This window comes from Gadus morhua, chromosome 9 (assembly GCF_902167405.1).
Source record: "Gadus morhua chromosome 9, gadMor3.0, whole genome shotgun sequence".
Lineage (NCBI taxonomy): Eukaryota > Metazoa > Chordata > Actinopteri > Gadiformes > Gadidae > Gadus > Gadus morhua.
This window is the reverse complement of record NC_044056.1, coordinates 11859844-11878253: the sequence shown is the minus strand read 5'-3', so window position 1 is coordinate 11878253 and position 18410 is coordinate 11859844. Positions and strand designations below refer to the sequence as shown.

At 51.0% G+C, this 18410-nt stretch overlaps 2 protein-coding genes across 4 annotated transcripts; both read right to left on the bottom strand.

Annotated features, from left to right (window-relative positions):
* Window positions 1–916: 916 nt before the first annotated feature.
* LOC115550352 (zona pellucida sperm-binding protein 3) lies at window positions 917–4058 on the bottom strand. Its single transcript, XM_030365288.1, has 8 exons — window positions 3560–4058; window positions 2980–3098; window positions 2670–2773; window positions 2289–2466; window positions 1769–1886; window positions 1576–1658; window positions 1229–1314; window positions 917–1027 (listed from the first exon to the last, which is right to left on the bottom strand). The coding sequence occupies exons 1-8, from the start codon at window positions 4004–4006 to the stop codon at window positions 963–965; spliced, it is 1200 nt and encodes a 399-aa protein (XP_030221148.1). The 5' UTR covers window positions 4007–4058; the 3' UTR covers window positions 917–962.
* Window positions 4059–5191: 1133 nt separating this feature from the next.
* LOC115550323 (bromodomain-containing protein 1) lies at window positions 5192–17507 on the bottom strand. 3 transcript variants are annotated; one of them, XM_030365239.1, is made up of 12 exons: window positions 17209–17507; window positions 14613–15915; window positions 13274–13631; window positions 13028–13159; window positions 12510–12638; window positions 11925–12237; window positions 11449–11718; window positions 9487–9960; window positions 7895–8036; window positions 7686–7816; window positions 6649–6797; window positions 5192–6318 (listed from the first exon to the last, which is right to left on the bottom strand). In XM_030365239.1, exons 2-12 carry the CDS (start codon window positions 15905–15907, stop codon window positions 6304–6306), a joined length of 3408 nt encoding a protein of 1135 aa, XP_030221099.1. In that variant the 5' UTR covers window positions 15908–15915; window positions 17209–17507; the 3' UTR covers window positions 5192–6303. The 3 variants fall into 3 exon arrangements, 2 of the variants coding, with proteins under 2 accessions (XP_030221099.1, XP_030221101.1); XM_030365241.1 differs by having other exon boundaries at window positions 13475–13631; XR_003977886.1 differs by lacking the exon at window positions 7686–7816.
* Between the last annotated feature and the right edge of the window lie 903 nt (window positions 17508–18410).

Genomic DNA, 18410 nt, shown 5'->3' with positions numbered 1-18410 from the left:
CGTTGATGCGTGTTTAAATGTAAATAATGAGCTGGATTTGAAACTGCCCATTAGAATGACTTGGGGCCAGGCTCCAAACCGATAGTTGACATCCTGTTTGATATAACGGGCGTGTTTGGGGGCCCCAAGGTGATTTAACCCTTGATAAGCTGGCTTGAAAGAGGCCGTACATTGGAGATCGGTTGAGTGGGAAAACCTAGTGAGGGGCCAGACATACTGGGGGATACTACATGAGGGGGTCAATACCTGTGAACATTGGGGCCTAAAGTGAATACATCCTCCAAATCATGCTGTGAACGAGACGCGAGTATCAGCCTTTAAATGTGAATAAGAACCAGCTTTCAGGCCATGAAAACAATTCATTGTCCCAGTCGGCCCAGAATGAATCATATGGCGTAATGCAAGAGTCGAGAATAGTTTTTGATCTTTAAACATGTCATAGAACCAGAGACGACCAGTTTGTACGTTTAAAAAATGTACTCGCTTTCTGGTCTCACATCACTAGCGGCTAATAGAGTCAACTTCAGCTTAGTTTTTTGGCATGGCAAAAAATGCTTCTATGCATTTAGCACAAGAAAAATACCAAAATCTGATTGTAAATAAAATTGTCCAAGACTTATAAATGTTCGCCAGTGGAAAATAAGACCCAACAAACCATTTCCAAATCAGGTAATAGAAAGACTCCTTTACCCATCTGAAGGACATGCCCAGGCATGACAAAAATACCCATTGTGTGATAAGATGTGTATGAAAAGGTAAGACGAGTCAGACATGTATGAACACTATGGTGTTGTGACAAATGAGAGTATCATCGTTAAAAAAAAAAATAGTTGGACTGAACAAGTGGGATAAAAAGTACTTTTGAATATTGTCATAAAGCAGAGGCCAAGTGTACGCAAAAATAAATGAACCAGAGTAGATTTTAGATGCAAGATTTATTTGAGTCAGTGCGATACAAGGCTTCACTTGAGGGGCCGCTGGTCCACGCCAATCGGCCCAACCGCCTTCTCCGACTCCCACTGTTGGCCTAAAGAAACAAAACAAATGTCATTAAACCACCTCCATTCTTAACCAGCTCCCCAATGGTCAAGTCTAATTCAGTTCCAGCACCCCAATGGTCTAGTAGTCTATTCAGTTCCAACACCCCAATGGTCTAGGCTAAACCAGTTCCAGCAATCCAAATGGTCCAGCGTAGGCCAGCAGCCCCCCCTGTTGGTGGTCTACATACCCAGGGGTTGAGCCATCGCTCCTTCAGAACCACAAGATGTCTCACAACAGGAGCATTGGTTGTGGAATCCACCGGCTTCCCTCCAGCTGGGATCACGAGGAACCAATCAGAATAAGCAATGCGTTAGTGCTACACAAAAAAAAAAAACACCCGCTCTTCCCCATATCAAATACCAATATTCCACATCCCTCACTGAGAGGAGTGATAGCCTCCTGTAGTCCGGTATAAGGACCCTCTGGTCCAGCACTAGGTCAATCTCTCAAGTACTGGGATAGGGATTCAACCTCTAGTCCAACCCAAGGTCCCGTCTCAAACACCATACGAGGGCGTGAGGCGCGCAGACCTACCTGTCAGAGAAGGAGCACGCTTTGCTGGTGGCGCTGACTGGCTCGGCCGCCGTGGTGGCCCTCAGGCTGCAGGTGATGTAGATCTGAGGAACACGGCGACCTCGTTAACAAGGACGTCTCGTCAAGAGGAGCTCCATGGACTCCGGGCCGTGCCACACGGAGCCCAGACCCTTCTGGTGTGGAGCAGACTCACCACTCCGCTGGACTCCTGCTGGAAGCGGAAGGCCTCCAGTTGGATCCTCAGCTTGTCGTCCTGACGACGAGGCAGGATGTGGGAGCTGGAGCCGGTCAGCACGCCGTCCATCAGACACCTTTACACAGAACCCCTGGTCATGAGACTACCGACTAAACATCCAACTTATACAAATGCCGAACCTCAGAAGCAAAACCAAGTGTGGGATTTTCTCCCTCATATTCTGAAACTAAATTTGGTAAATGCATTTATCTAGCACTTCTCTAACCAGTGGCCACTCGACGTGCTGTACAATATTGACTCACATCCACACAATGACGGCGGAGTCAACCATGCAAGGCGACATCCAGCTCGTCGGGAGCAAGTAGGGTTAAGTGCCTTGCTCAGGGACACAACGTCACCCGAATTAGCAGCCTTCCAGTGACCAGCCAACCCGGGCTACCTCCTGAGCCACATGCCGCCCCTTGAATCAACCAGAAGCCGTTTGCCCCGCTCCCCCTCTGTGCACCAATGGCCTCACCCAAAGTTATCCAGGAAGGCGTATCTTGGGACCGTGTTGGTGTTGGGGATCAGCGTTGCCACGCAGTGGTCGACGAACACGCGCAGTGGCACGTGATGGAACTGAGCCACTGACGCCTCGATGTTGAGCTGGTCTCCCAGGAAGTACTGCGCAGACGGCCGCTCGAACTGCCAGTCGTCTGCAAACAGGAAGAGAGGAGCACCGTTGAAGCACCGTCCAAAGGACAGTGAGTCAGTCCCACCAGAGACCTGATGCTACAGCGGACCAGCTGTACAGCGAGAGGGCAAGTCACGTTAAGTAACTTAAGACCCAGACGCCCATCACTCTTAAGAGTCAAAGATGACATGCGTTTACTTAGGTCCTTTATCAGAGCCAACGTACCGGTCATGAGTTTCAGAGAGAAGTGCAGGCTCTCCTCAGAGGCCTCCGCGGCAATGAAGGGCACCCAGGTGGGCTTCATGGCCGAGCTGCTCACGTCCTGATTCCTGGAAACACAAACTAGTCCTGGTCACACACACACACACACAAACCAGTCCTGGTAACAAGGGCACACAAACGTGGTCTGATCCAACACAAACCAGTCCTGATCACTCAAACAAGTCTTGACTCCTGAAGAACAAGCCAAAACGTATACGTCCTCATAGCGGTAGTAGAGCAGATTAGAGAGAAAGGCCCGTCGGGGGGGGCTTGCCTGGGGTAGTGGCACTCGATGGAGATGGAGACGTCCTGCGTGCGGACGATGGGGCTCCCTCCCACGGCGCTGGGCGTGTAGAGGAGGGTGAACTGGTAGATGAAGGCGTCCTCCGTCATCTGAAACCAAACACAGGAAAATAGAATCCTTCAAAATCCCAACCAACCGGACCATGGATGCTCAGGGTAGAGAACAAAATCTAAAACATAACTTCAGCCTCAAAGCTACAGTCGCCTTAGACTTGGATCTCCCAAGTTCTTCCATTAGTACTAGTAAATGCACTGCATTTATATATATGTATCTTTCTTCTCTAACCAGAGGCCACTCAAAGCACTGTACAATATGACCCAACATTCAAACACCGGGGACGGTGTCAGCCATGCAAGGCGACAGCCAGTTCGTCGTGAGCAGTCAAGGTGAGTCGTCTTGCTCAGGGACACGTCGCACTATGAGGAGCCGGTGATCAATCTAGCAGCCTCCCCTGTAGCTACAGTTCTAGCTACACGAGCCAAAGACCACAATGCGGGTCTATATCCAGTTCCTAGCCCCGAGACTCAAACCAGCCTGTGAAGATACTTGCCCTCAGCTGGCTGCCGCAACTGTGGAGGGGGTACTTGAAGACGAGGACCTGGGCGTCCAGCAGCTCCTCACTGGGGGGGCAGTTTCCCAGCAGGATGTCCGAGCCCAGGATGAGCTGGCCGATGCCCATCAGGTCCTTCTGGACCAGCACCTGCACCACCTGCTCTCCACACTCCACCCGCACGGTCTCTGGCACCACCGGCTGGCGGAGGGTGAACTCAGGGGCCAGGTTCCTCTGCTCCACCGGCTGCTCGGGGTACCGCCAGGTCAGCTCCGGACGCTGCTCAACGGCCAGCTTCTGCTTGAACTGCTGCTGGTCATTCTGGTCGGCAGGCTGGACTCTCAGGTCTACAGGTGAGTTGTACGAAAGGTCGGGCTCCTGGGGCCACTGGGCCCCTGAAGCCAGCCAGCTGCCGGCAAGGAAAAGGAGTTGAGTTGCAAACTGCATTTTGGGAATGGTAACAGCACTGTCAGATGCACACGTGGACTTGGACCTTGTACTGCCGAGTCTCTCTGCAAACACTGAGCCCCGCTGAAGCCTCCCTTGTAGGCCCGGCCGCTAACGAGCCTAACAAGCTGCAGCCCCGCCCTGAACGCAGGCTCCTGTCAGCTGCTGAGTGACAGGTGCCCATCAACACCATGTTCTGAGTTCAGTTGGATGTCATCTTTTCGTTTTTCATTTGTTCACGTGTTTATTTAGAGCAGTTTTACATTATTCCCGTTCGACATGAAGTCCGAAGAATAGCCCATTAATATTTATTAATATATTAATATTTCCACCTATTTTAGCCCCTCTTACCTTAACCTGTCGGTCTGTCCATTCAACCCTCGATCTATCACTTGATAGATCAATATTCATCCATCGTCAGTTCATGTTGATCACAGAGCATGAGTCTGCCAATTAGAAGTTCAGCAAACTAAGGAGCATCAAAACTGTTGGAAAAATAAGACTTTTTGTCTGTTTGTCATTCCAATAGCAGAGCAGCAGCCCTGGCCGTTCTCGCCTCAACAGCTTTCTTATTCTGCTCCAGATACATAATGTGTCTCTTTGGTGCGTAGTTGTTTGTGTTTTGCATTTGCATTAATGATGCCCACTTTGTAAAATAATCATCCCTCTGCAGATCAGGCACCACCAGGTGTGTTTGAGAAAGTCAGAGACTGTAACAGTTGGCAGACAGTCTGAACAAAATCAAAGTCCTTGGTAGGTAGTGGCACGTTGGCTACCACCATCACAAGCATGTTGACTAGCATCATCACCAGCACATTGGCTACCATCATCATCGTCACTTGGATGATGTTGGCTACATCATCCAAGAGCAAAGGAAAAGTTTTCTCTTTCTGCCTCGATATTAACCTGCTCTAAAATCGGAACACTATTATATATTCTTTTCAGGTATTGTTAAATTAATAACGTAATCAGAATTATTGTTTTAAATAGAAAAATATTAATAACTTGCTTCTATTAAGATGACAAAAGAACTTAAAATATACCGTAACCCTATCCAGACACCCGTGTACACTTGTACTACACATAAAGACGCCCGACATCTCAATATTTGTTTTATGCACGTCAGTTTGAGGTTGCGAAGTCTGTGTAGTGCATGACACATTAACCATGACAAGACCAGCGGGATGAGTGATTCAATACCGTTTTTTTAATTCTTCAGTGTTTTAATATAAAATCATCATCAGTCTGGAGAAACACATGGACATATTTAATGCTACTCATAAAAAAGAAAACGAGGGAAGAAGGTTCAAACAAGGTGGGGGCGTACTACTCTGTTCTCAATAAATACACACACACACACACACACACACACACACACACACACACACACACACACACACACACACACACACACACACACACACACACACACACACACACACACACACGAACAGGGCAGCCTTTCTTGGTTCCTGTGAGAGATTCTCTAAGTATACATTATTATTATAATATAGATTTTATATCAATATGTACAAACCCCAAAAGTCCGGTAAAAACAGTGAATAAAAAAACAAAAACACACTAAAGGTTAATGCCAGAGAAGTTTCACAACTCAATAACTTACAAAGAAAGCAAAGAGTAAGAAAAGGAGTAGAAATGAGAACTTGTTGTGGTGATACAGTATGTAGCACCTGCAGCTAGCTAGCCCCGCGGCTACAGATAGCACCAGCAGCTAGCTAGCCCCGCGGCTACAGATAGCACCAGCAGCTAGCTAGCCCCGCGGCTACAGAAAGCACCAGCAGCTAGCTAGCCCTGCGGCTACAGATAGCACCAGCAGCTTCCGTCAACAGCTGCGAATCAACGCTCACCGTAGCAACAGCAAATGTGAAATAATTTAGTGTCGGGCCTCGTCTGGGTGGGGTTAAAGGTCATGTTGTCACTCAGTAGCTTCAGGGGATGAACCCTAACCTTGACTGAAGGGTACAGTAGGTCAGAGGTCAGGGTACTTTAGGGTACAGTAAGTGAGAGATCAGGGCACTTTGGGGTACTGTAGGTCATAGGTGAGGGTACTTTAGGGTACAGTAGGTAAGAGGTCACTGTACTTTAGGGTACAGTAGGTCACAGGTCAGGGTACATTAGGGTACAGTAGGTCAGAGGTCAGGGTACAGTAGGTCAGAGTACTTTAGGGTACAGTAGGTCAGAGGTATAAGTATTTCAGGGTGCTGTGAGTCCGAGGTCAGAGGTCACGATGCACGCCGCCCACCATCTTGCTGACCCCGCAGGCAGCCATCTTGGTTCTAGGAAGCCATTGCCTGGAAGCAGAGAGCGGTCAAAGGTCAGAACAACCCATAGTGATGACATCACAAGGCACGTGAGCCAATCAGAGTGAGTCACCAATGTGTCAGCCGGGACCGGCCAACACCACACGACGATGAAAGTAATCCCCTCTGTGATTCACTCAGTCACCTGCTGATACACATGGGGAGCTGAGGCTAGAAGGGAGGAGGAGGAGGAGGAGGAGGAGGAGGAGGAGGAGGAGGAGGAAGTGGTAGGAGATGGGGAGGATTACAAGTAGAGGAGGAGTAGATTGAAGAGGAGGAGATGGATGAGTAGAAGTAGGAGGAAGAGATGGAGGAGCTCACCAGCTGGGCCTGCTGTCTGAGGAGGGAGCGAGGTAGAGCTTCTCTGCGGAGCGGTATGGCGTCAGCTCTCCGGGTCACCGCCCGGCCGGGGGGGCCGTCCGCCCCCCGCTGAGAGGCCACGCCCCCGTCGCCATTTGGGGCACCGTGGTCTGAGGGCACAGGGGGGAGGGGCTAAGTACGTCTCCTGGCAACAGCCAAACACAGTAATGTACCTTACTGTACTTCAGTACCCTACGACTCCCTACTGTACTACAATACCCTACTGTCGTACTGTATCCTACAATACCCTACTGTACTACAATACCCTACTGTCGTACTGTATCCTACAATACCCTACTGTACTACAATACCCTACTGTCGTACTGTATCCTACAATACCCTACTGTACTACAATACCCTACTGTCGTACTGTATCCTACAATACCCTACTGTACTACAATACCCTACTGAGCACATACAGTTCCCTACTATACCTCAGTACCCTACTATACTACAATACCCTACTGTAGTATTGTACACATACTGTAGTAAAGTCCCTTCTATACTACAGTACCCTACTATAACCTACTATACAACAATACCCTAGTGTAGTACTGTACCCTAATGTACACATACTGTTGTAAAGTTCCCTACTATACCTCAGTACCCTACAATAGAATACTGTACCCTAGTGTTCCCATACTGTAGTAAAGTGCTGTACTATGATGACTATAGTACAGTACTCAATTAATCCTGTACTGTTGTCGTGGAATTACTGTACTCTGTGGCCCCACAGTGCTGATACACAAACCCCCAGGTCCCCTGCTATTGGCTGTCCCCGGCCCCTCGTCCCATCGGCTGTCCCAGGCCCCTCGTCCCATTGGCTGTCCCCGGCCCCTCGTCCCATTGGCGGTCCCCGGCCCGTCGTCCCATTGGCTGTCCCCGGCCCCTCGTTCTATTGGCTGTCCCCGACATTTTGGTCTGATTGGCTGTCCCCAGCCTCTCGTCCTATTGGCTGTCTCCAGCTCTTTTCCTATTGGCTGTCCCCGGCCCCTCACCTGTGGCCAGGTGTACGTCTCTGGGGAGCTGCGTGTGCTCCCTGCAGGTGAGGCGTGAGGTCTTAACGTCTGCAGTGCACCGCCGTGCCACCAGGGAGCGCCCTTTCAAACTCTTCTGTACAGTCACTGTGCTGCAAGACAGACACTCAGTCACACACCGTTGGCTTTGTGTCCGCTCGCTCGGGTTCCTCCTGGTGCATTGTGGGTACCTGGTGCTGCAGAGAAGACTGCCGCTGGAGGAGATGCTGGACTCTGAGGCACAGCGCCTCCGAGGCTCCAGAAGTCGGCTGGACCCTGACCCTTCATCCTCTCCCTCCTCCTCCTCCTCCACCACGAAGCCGTTGGCCAATCCTGATCCCAACCGGGAAGAAACAGGAAGGAGGTTACTACCGAACAGGAAGGAGTTTACCACAAGACCAGGAAACAGGAAGTTTACCCTCTCCCTGTACCCCTCCCCCCTCTCTCTCTCTCCCTGTACCCCTCCCTCTCCCCTCCCCCTGTACCCTATGGGGTCAGAACAGTCTCATTAATAATGAATGCACAGAGAAGGATTCACAAATGTATTTTGTGATTTAGTATAAATTACTCTCTTCTCACAAATCATTTCAATGCACACACAAATGGATATCGGTATGTATAAATGTAAAATAAATCCATAAACAAAAATAGGTTTCACAAACACATTTCTGATCCTTACACAAATCATGTGCCTTGTTTTAAATAAATGTAATATACATCCATACATATATTAATTTAAAAAATATTTGCAATTTGCATCAAAAATGTATTTGGATGTTGTTACATTTATATACAAACTGTTAAACTTGAATTAACGAGACGCTTTTCATTTGTGACCTTGTTTGCATATTTGTGTGAACTGGACTGTATTTATATGTGGATTTTTGAGACTTTCCTGACGTCGCTAGATTCACAAAGGCATTTTTTTCAAAAAGGAACTCTCTGTAGCCAATCAGTTGCCTCCCTCGTTTTCAGCCAATCACATGACTGCAGTTCCGACCTCTGAGTCCAGCCTCCGAACCTCCCTCTGTCAAATGTCTATGGGAACTAACATGGGTTTTTTGAACGATCGTACATAACAATCTCTAGGTGGCGAAGAAGTAAAAGCTGCGTCACGTTTAGCTACACACTTTTTCCATCTAGTTTCGACTGGGTTTTGGGATTGTCTGCCGTTAAAGTAGTAAACGGCATGGCACCGACAATGTAAAAATCCAGTCACTGCAGTCATGTGATTGGCTGAAAACGAGGGAGGAATCTGATTGGCTACAGAGAGTTCCTTGTTGAAAAAAATACATTTGTGAATCCAGCCACGTCAGGAGTCTCAAAAATTCACATGTAAATACAGACCAGTTCACACACAAATGCAAACAAGTTCACAAATGAAAAGCGTCTTGTAAATTCAAGTTTAAGAGTTTGTATATAAATGTAACAACATCCAAACACATTTTGATGAAAATTGCAAATATCTTTTTCATTCATATATTTATGGATTTATATTATTTTTATTTAAAACAAGGCACATTTGTGTGTGGATCAGAAATGTGTTTGTGAAACTTATTTTTGTCTATGGATTTATCTTACATACCGATATCCATTTGTGTGTGCATTGAAATGTATCTGTGAGAAGAGAGTAATTTATACATAAATCACAAAATACATTTGTTAACCCTTCTCTGTGCATTCATTATTAACGAGACTGTTCTGACCCCATAGTACCCCTCCCTCTCCCTTCTCCCCTCTCCCTCTGTACCCTTCTGTACCCTTCTCTCCCCCCCCCCCGTACCTGTGTTGAGGCGTTTTCGGGGGCAGTCCCCATCGCGGCCCCGGTCCGTGCTGGCACTGCGGGCCCTCTTCCTGGGCAGCAGGAGTGTCTCAAGGCGGGGGATCACCACCGACAGGAAGCTCTTGGTCCCCAGGGGCGGGGAGCCCGGCGGGACGCAGCCCGGGGAGACGCCGCCCGGCGGGGGAGCTTTCAGCGGGCTGACGCTCTTGGACTTACGGAAGAGAAGGCTGCCGCGCCGACCAGCGGGGGGTCTGCAGGGCCCGGTCGGGGGTCCGGTTGGCCCAGTCGGAGGCGGGGAGGCGGCGGCTGTGGGCGTGGGGGCGGCGGGGGGCGGTCCCTGTGGTTCTGAGGTAGTGGCGTCTGTGACGAGCGGCGGGGCGGAGGCGTCGGGGCTGGACGGGTGGGGCGATCCGGGGGGTTCTTCTGCTAGGGAGCACAGTGGCTGGGCAGGGGGCGGCGGTATAGAGCGCTCCTCTGTTCAGGGAGACGGACAGACAGTCAGACACAGAGCACCTCTAGAGACTAGGGCTGTAACGATACACAAACTCACGATTCGGTTTGTATCACGATTTTTGACCCACGGTTCGATACATCCCACGATTTTTTTAAATTTAAAAAGCATTTTATTTAAACAACACTTATATACCAATTAACTTAATGTAACATTTAATAACAAATAATTTGGAACACTGAACAGATTTGGACAGAAAGAATACTATTAAAGTATAGCTAAATGAATAAAGAAATAACGTGTGGGAGGATGCTTTTTTCAACTGTTTGGTTGGTTTAGTCAAATATCCTTATTAGCACTTCTTATTAGGCTTATTAGGACCGGGGCGGCTATGTAGCTTGAATAATGACATAATCAGGCCGTATAGAATGCAACATGTTTAATAGCCTAACTTTCAATAGATGGAGAAAAACCTGAATGTCATGAACGTCGCAATAACGAGGCGTTACGAGTAGCATATGTGTGTGCGCCAGAATGGCAATGTGCGTATGCGTGTGTGAGTGACGTCAGCGAGTGAGTGGACGAGCGAGGAGAGCGAGCGGTAGCGCGTGTGTCTAGTGAAGAAGCGAACGAGTCCGGTAGAATAAAGTACCCATCCTGTCAATAATCGGTGGCCGCTTCATTCCGACCTATAAGCAGACAAACTGCCAGTCAAATCACACAAAACACTAGAGACAGGATCACACAGGCCCCCTCTGGATAAATGTCGTTCATATCGCATATGAGCACTTCGACGGCTGTGGAGAAATGCGATCCTCCGTAGCCACGGAGGATTGCAGTCGCATACTTACGGCATCGATAGGAGGGGGCGCTGTCAGCAGACTATTATTTAGACAAATTATTAGCAAATTTCAATCGGACAACTTGACCGCAGAGTTAGAAAGGGCGTATCGCGCTTCTGCCTTCTCACACCGCGAGACAGGTTCGTGGCTTTGAGTATCGCGATTTTCGGTTTGATACGCGTATCGTTACAGCCCTACTAGAGACACAGAGCCCCTCTAGAGACACAGAGCACCTCTAGAGACACAGAGCCCCTCTAGAGACACAGAGCCCCTCTAGAGACACAGAGCACCTCTAGAGACACAGAGCACCTCTAGAGACACAGAGCACCTCTAGAGTCAGACACAGAGCACCTCTAGAGTCAGACACAGAGCACCTCTAGAGTCAGACACAGAGCACCCCTAGAGTCAGACACAGAGCACCTCTAGAGACACAGAGCACCTCTAGAGACACAGAGCACCTCTAGAGAGTCAACCCTAACCCAGAGTCAGACACCCCAACCCTCTAGAGTCAGACACAGAGCACCTCTAGAGTCAGACACAGAGTCACTCTGGACACAAGCGCCAGGCAGCAGGTCCCGGGTCAGGAGACAGCGCTACGGCCCTGGGAGGAACGACCGTGTGACCGACAAGGGACTGACCGTTTGTGCGTGTGACGTGCGTGTGACTGACCATGGTTGTGTGTGCGGGCTGGGGAGCCCTGAGCCTCAGCAGGGGGCGTCTCCGTGGGCTCCAAGGGGCCCGGGGCGGGGGTCCGAGTGTGGAGGGGCCGGTTGAGCTGGGCCCGGACCTCCACGATGCTCTTCTTCAGCAGCTTGAGCCGCTTGCTGCGCGAGGGGCTCTGCTTCATGGACACGCAGGCGTCCAGCTGCTCCAGCAGCTCGTCCAGCTGCTGCAGCAGCGGGGTCTGCAGGCGGTAGGCCGGGCTCAGCACACGGTCCACTAGAACAGAGCATAACATTACATTGACATATCAGATCATAACATTAACATAACAGACTGGCATTAACATAACATTATATTAACACAACATAACAGACCAGGCAGGGCTCAGGATAAGGTCCACTGAAACTTAAGTCCAGTCCAGTGCAGAGACACAACACATCCTAACCTATCTCTATGGGGCTAGCTGCTAGGTGCTCTCTCACCGTGCTCCCAGCTGAAGGGGGCTGGCTCCGCCGGTGGGGGGGCGGTGGGGAGGTGGGTGCCCCCGGGGACTTGGTAGCCGACCTTGTGGGCCTGGCGCCGGGCCTTGCGGAGGATGGCCCCGCCGTGGTCCTGCATGCGCTGCGCCGCCTTGTAGAAGAAGGACTCTGGATTGTTGTAGGTCATGCAGTTGGAGATGATGAGGTTGAAGTCCTCCTCCAGAGCCTCCAGGCTGCTGTAGTGGTGGGCCTCGATCCGCTTCCGCACCGTAGAGAAGTCCATGGGCTGACTGATGTGGTCCAGGTAGTCTGGGACCTGAGCAGACAGGAGGAGTTAGACAGGAAGTCAGGAGGAGTTAGACAGGAAGTCAGGAGGAGTTAGACTGGAAGTCAGGAGGAATTAGACAGGAAGTCAGGAGGAGTTAGACAGGAAGTCAGGAGGAGTTAGACAGGAAGTCAGGAGGAGTTAGACAGGAAGTCAGGGGACGGAGGAGGAGTTAGACAGGATGTCATGAGACACAGAAGGAGTTAGAAAGGAAGTCAGGGACTAAAAGGGGACATAATATATTTTATATATATTATAATGACCTCTTTGAGGCTGACTGGCTGGGCGAAGATATTGTAGGTGTCCTTGTCCTGCAGCTGGGCGAGGACGGCTCTCATCAGGATGTTGAGGGGAGTCAGCTGGACCTCCATGAGAGACTGCTGCAGCTTCACCTGAAGAGCACAGAGATAGGTTAGACCTCAAGACCACGGTAGAACAGGTTTGACACCGTGTGCTGCATCTGCATGGACAGGGACATCGCCGACAGTAACGCCATCCTGTTCTGCGACGCGTGCGACATCGCCGCGCACCAGGAGTGCACCTCAGGACAAGGTTAGGCCTTAGGACCAGGTTCTAACTGTAGACCACATGACCAGGTTCTACCTGTAGCCCAGGCTAGCCCCTCCCCTGTAGACCAGGTTCTACCTGTAGCCCAGGCTAACCCCTCCCCTGTAGACCAGGGTCTGCCTGTAGCCCAGGCTAACCCCTCCCCTGTAGACCAGGTTCTACCTGTAGACCAGGTTCTTCTGTAGACCAGGCTAACCCCTCCCTCCCGACCCACCTCCTCCCTCTTGAGCTTCTCCCTCTTGCGGATGAGCTCCAGCAGCAGGCGGGCCCTCTCCAGGTCGTGCCTCAGGCGGTGCCACTCCGTCAGCTGCTCCTTCAGCTCCTGGCTGCGCTCCAGGCGGAACTCCTGCAGTCACAAACACACCGGGTTACAACGCGCTCCCTTCCTGACCCCTGGACCTGGGTTAGGACTGACTGACGGACTCATTGTACTGGGGGGCTGGGTGTTAGGAGGACTGACCGTTGGGCTGGTCTTAGGACTGACTGGTAGGTGGGTCCTGGGGGGCTGGGGGGTAGGACTGACCGGTTGATGGGTCTCAGTACTGACCGTTGGGTGGGTCTTAGGACTGACCGGTTGAGGGTTCTTGGGGGTCTGGGGGTTAGGACTGACCGTTGGGTGGGTCTTAGGAGGACTGACCATTGGGTCGGTCTTAGGACTGACCGGTTGGTGGTTCTTTGGGGGCTGGGAGTTGGCTTGCAGGCGGCGGATCAGGGGGACATTGTTCCTGGACTGTCTCTTCAGGACCCAATAGCTCAGAACTCTCTCCACGAAGGACCTCTTTTTCTGGACCGCCACCTGGTTCACGATGCTCTCGAAGCTGAGAGACGCAGGAGGATGTTAAAAACGACAGTTAGGAAACAGATTATTTATGTATTTTCTTGGCTTGCACATGGACCTACGGGCTGCCTGTACCGGGTAATGCTGGGCCAATCTGGACCTACAGGACTACATGGAACTACAGGCCTAAATGGACCTACCTGGACCTACAAAGACGGGGTGCTGCTGGACCTACCTAGACAGTAGGGCTGGGCGATTAATCGAAATTCGATCTTGATTATTTTTTTAGCGTCAAATGATAACATAACTAATAAAATAGATTTTTCTGTTGGTTTTCTTGTATCCAGAACAGATATGTATCCAGAACAGCCAGATACATATCTGTACAATATTTTAGATTTGAACATTTTCTTTTTGACGATTTTGTGCATTCTTTTAAGGCGACATTTCAAAGTTCTGTTACAACAGATTTTTGGGAGACATGCCGAATAAATACATCATGTTTTCAAACTCAAAAATAATTTTGAATTATTGTGATTTCCATATTGACTAAAATAACCGTGATTATGATTTTTTCCATAATCGAGCAGCCCTACTGTACAGGGTGATGTGGGCCTAGTACCGACCCAGAAAGGGTGATGTGGACCTAGAACCTACCTAGACATAGTGAGTTGGCCTAGTACCTACCTAGACAGGGTGAAGTGGGCCTAGTACCTACCTAGACAGGGTGATGTGGGCCTAGTACCTACCTAGACAGGGTGATGTGGGCCTAGTACCGACCCAGAAAGGGTGATGTGGACCTAGAACCTACCTAGGGTGAAGTGGACCTAGTACCTACCTAGACATAGTGATGTGGGCCTAGTACCTACCTAGACATAGTGAGTGGGCCTAGTACCTACCTAGACATAGTGAGTGGGCCTAGTACCTACCTAGACATAGTGATGTGGGCCTAGTACCTACCTAGACATAGTGAGTGGGCCTAGTACCTACCTAGACAGGGTGAAGTGGACCTAGTACCTACCTAGACAGGGTGATGCTGGGCCCGCTGATGGCCGGGGCCTCCGGGTCGGGCTCCTCTCTCTTGATCTTGGTTTTGCTCCTCTGCTTGCCGGGCTTGCGGTCCCCGGGCTGGTCGTAGACGTGCAGCGGCCGCCGGTCGCAGCCCTCCGGCGTGTGAGCACAGCAGTAGGCCGTCTTCTTGACGGAGAAGGCGGCAGCCCCCGCCTCGCTGGGTTCCCTGACGGGCTCCATCTTCATGTAGAGGCCGGCCCGCTGGGCGCAGCTCACATGGAAGGCCGTGTAGCAGTTGGCGCGGTGGCACTGGATGCAGGCGCCGGCGCCCTTCTCCTTGCACAGCGAGCAGGTCAGCTTCCAGCGGGCCGGCGGGATGTTCCCCACGCCGTCGATGGGCTCGATGAACACCGTGTCCGAGAAGCCCACCTCGGGCACCCACAGCGCGCACGCCACGTGGCCCCAGCGGTCGTCGTCCGTCTTCTTGAGGGCGCCGCCCCGGTTGGGGCAGAAGAGGCACTCGGCGGGCCGCGCCGGCCGCTGCAGGCAGTGGCGGCAGAGCCACTGGCCCTCGGGCACGTAGGGCACGCCGTAGCACTCCTGGTGCACGGCGATGTCGCACGCGTCGCAGAACAGGATGACGTTGCTGTCGGCGGCGTCCCCGTCCATGCAGATGCAGCACACGGCGTCCTCGTCCACTGGGGAGCGCTGCTCGCCCAGGGACTCCTTCTCCAACCGGTCCATGAGGAACTCGAAGAGGTTGTAGGAGACCTGGCTGACGCCCTCACTCCTCCGCCTCTCGTTGAGGAGCTCAAGCCAGGCGTAGTCCTCCTCGTCCATGTCGTACTCCACCTCCTCGTCCAGCTCCTCCTCCGTCTGCTCCGTGTACTGGTAGAAGGCGGCGGGCCGCCGCGGGACCACCGGCAGGTTGTACTCCACCGTGCGGAAGCGGGGCTCCAGGAGGGCGCTGCTGGGGGGCCCCCCGGGGCCCGGAGCCGCCGCAGCCCCGCTCTTCCTCTGCTGGCTGTTCTTCAGGCGGGCCGAGCGCACCAGGACCTGCGGGGGCTTCTCGTGGTTCTCCTTGTTGCTGTTGCACTCCATGATCTCCTGGGCGGTGGCCGTGTCGTCGCCCACCACCTCCAGCTTGTCGAAGATGCTGAGGCGGTGCGGGCGGCCGTCAACCTCCAGCTCAACGATGCGCTGAGCCTGGGCGTACGTCAGGGTCTCGCGGTTGGCCGACGGCTTGATGGGCGAGGAGTCCCTCTTGGGAAGAACCACTCGCGGGTGGGGACCCTTCTTCCTCATGGCGGCACCTAGGAGGACCACATGAACCACACGCTTTAACGCCCCTCCTCTCTACCGCAAGACAATGAACTCATTTGACTATCTGTCCTGTTCAGACCACATATGCAATACGCCGGCCATACACCGGACACATTACTGAGCTTCAGTTACAAATATGTGACAATACTTGGAGATAAATATGGTTCTGCTATAGAAGAGAAAATAATACTTATACTATATGATGAATTGATCATAACTAATTGATCATACTGTATTTGGCATTTGCTATACCATGAGATGTTTGAATGCACAGGGCCCTACTGCAATCAATGATCTAAAACCTCTCGCATCAACACCGTGAACATCAGCATCAGTACTGTGCACACACACACACACACACACACACACACACACACACACACACACACACACACACACACACACACACACACACACACACACACACACACCAGCACCATGCACATCAGTATCACACACACAGCTCAGCTTGAAAAACATCCTAGGGAAACATTGTACAAACCATACTACCCACCATCTATACTAACCAACTATTCTACCCACTAACCCTCCAATCAACCCCCTCTACAACCTTCTGCCTCTACTCACCAAACTAACCCCTCACTCTACCTGTTAACTCTACTACCTGTTAACTCTACTACATGTTAACTCTACTATATGTTAACTCTACTATCTAGTAACTTTCCTACTCACGCCTTCTACCAACCACTAACTCTACCACAAATAGATCTACTAGCCCTTAATTCGTAAGCGGAGGAACAGGAACCACAACAGGACACTGTCCAACGCTGTCCTAGCTTAGGGAACACTCTTTCCGCTGGCTAGCAGGCTAGGCTAACGTTATGGGAAGTGAACACAAGGACGCTCGCTCAAACGGCTACCAGGCTGTGCTTGGCTAACGTCAGAGGGTAAGACCAGGAAAACCTGTCCACCGGCTAGGCTAAGGTTAGCTTGGGGAAGTATTACAGCAGGGCAATGTCCAACGCTAACAGACTAGGCTAACGTTGGCTAGGGGAAGTGCAACAGCAGGACACCGTCCCAGAGCTAACGGGCTAGGCTAACGTTAGCTTGGGGAAGTATTACAGCAGGACACTGTCCACAGCTAACAGGCTAGGCTACCGCTAGCCTGTGAGGGTAACATGGCGACCAGCAGGACAACACAGAGCCCCAGCGTTCCTGTCGGCCCAACAGACCGCCGACACCGGGTCCATACAGGGGTTTAAAGTCTGCCGCACAACACCAAGGAATCCGGGCGTCACAGTAACAATATATATCGTAATTACCCGGTGGTGTTCAGGAGTTACAGGCTTTCTAAAAACAGCGGCCTTGGGTAGTAGATCCACATCCGACCAGACCTAATACCCCCCTCTGCCCGGTGTATATATGTTATATCTCTGTCTGCAAGGTGCAGCCAGGCTCCAGGACCGCCGCGACGAGGGGATCCGCCAACACCGCGGATTTGATCAGCATCCAGGTGGGTTTTAGTCCATATAGGTGAAATATGAACGCTATATTTCACTATTATTTGGGCTTCCCTAGTCGACCGCGGAGCGTCTTGGACCCCAACAACAACGCAGTGACGTCATCACGCGGCCGCGGCGGAGTGACGTCATCACGACACCACCAGGACCAGGAAGTTTGGGATTTAAAATTAAATATTTCACCCTGGGTATCTGCTTAGTATGTTTTATTGTATATCCCTGGTGATTCTTTCTCAGAACCTTTTAAATACTTTGGTACCCTAATTGGCAATCAATTTGAATTTAATAAAAGGAGATATTATTCAACTTTAAACAGTTCATGTTCATTAATAATGCTTTTATTAAATGTGTCGGTTCATAATGTTAAAGTTTATAAAAGTTAAAAATAAATAAAGTAATGTTATGGATTGTTTGTCATGTTACAACAATATTAGGCCCCACTCCAATAAAGACTGGCGCACCGGCCCCCGATAATCCTCTAGATGGCGCATGGATTTAAATCCCAGACAATCCTCTAGATGGCGCAGTGGCTTAAATCCCCGATAATCCTGAAGTCCCGCCCACTTTATGCGTCACTCTGGGACCTCAGAAACAGAGGCATGTGTCTGTGGCAGGCAGAGAGACGGGAAGACAGACAGAGAGACACATGCAGATATACAGGGGGAGAGACAGACAGAGAGAGAGAGACGGACGGGATCTAAAGTTAGTATTCCATGAAGTATAATTTGTGTCAAAGGGATTTGGTCAGAAATGTTGGCCCTTGAAATGTGAAATTGTCTGTGTTCTGAAACACACACACACACACACACACACACACACACACACACACACACACACACACACACACACACACACACACACACACACACACACACACACACACACACACACACACACACCCCTGCATTGGCATCAGGCCTGGTAATCCGTGGGCCGGTCTCAGTTGGCTCAGAGGCCTGAACATCACGCCTGCAGAGAGACACGAGCGTTCACCAATGGTGAAG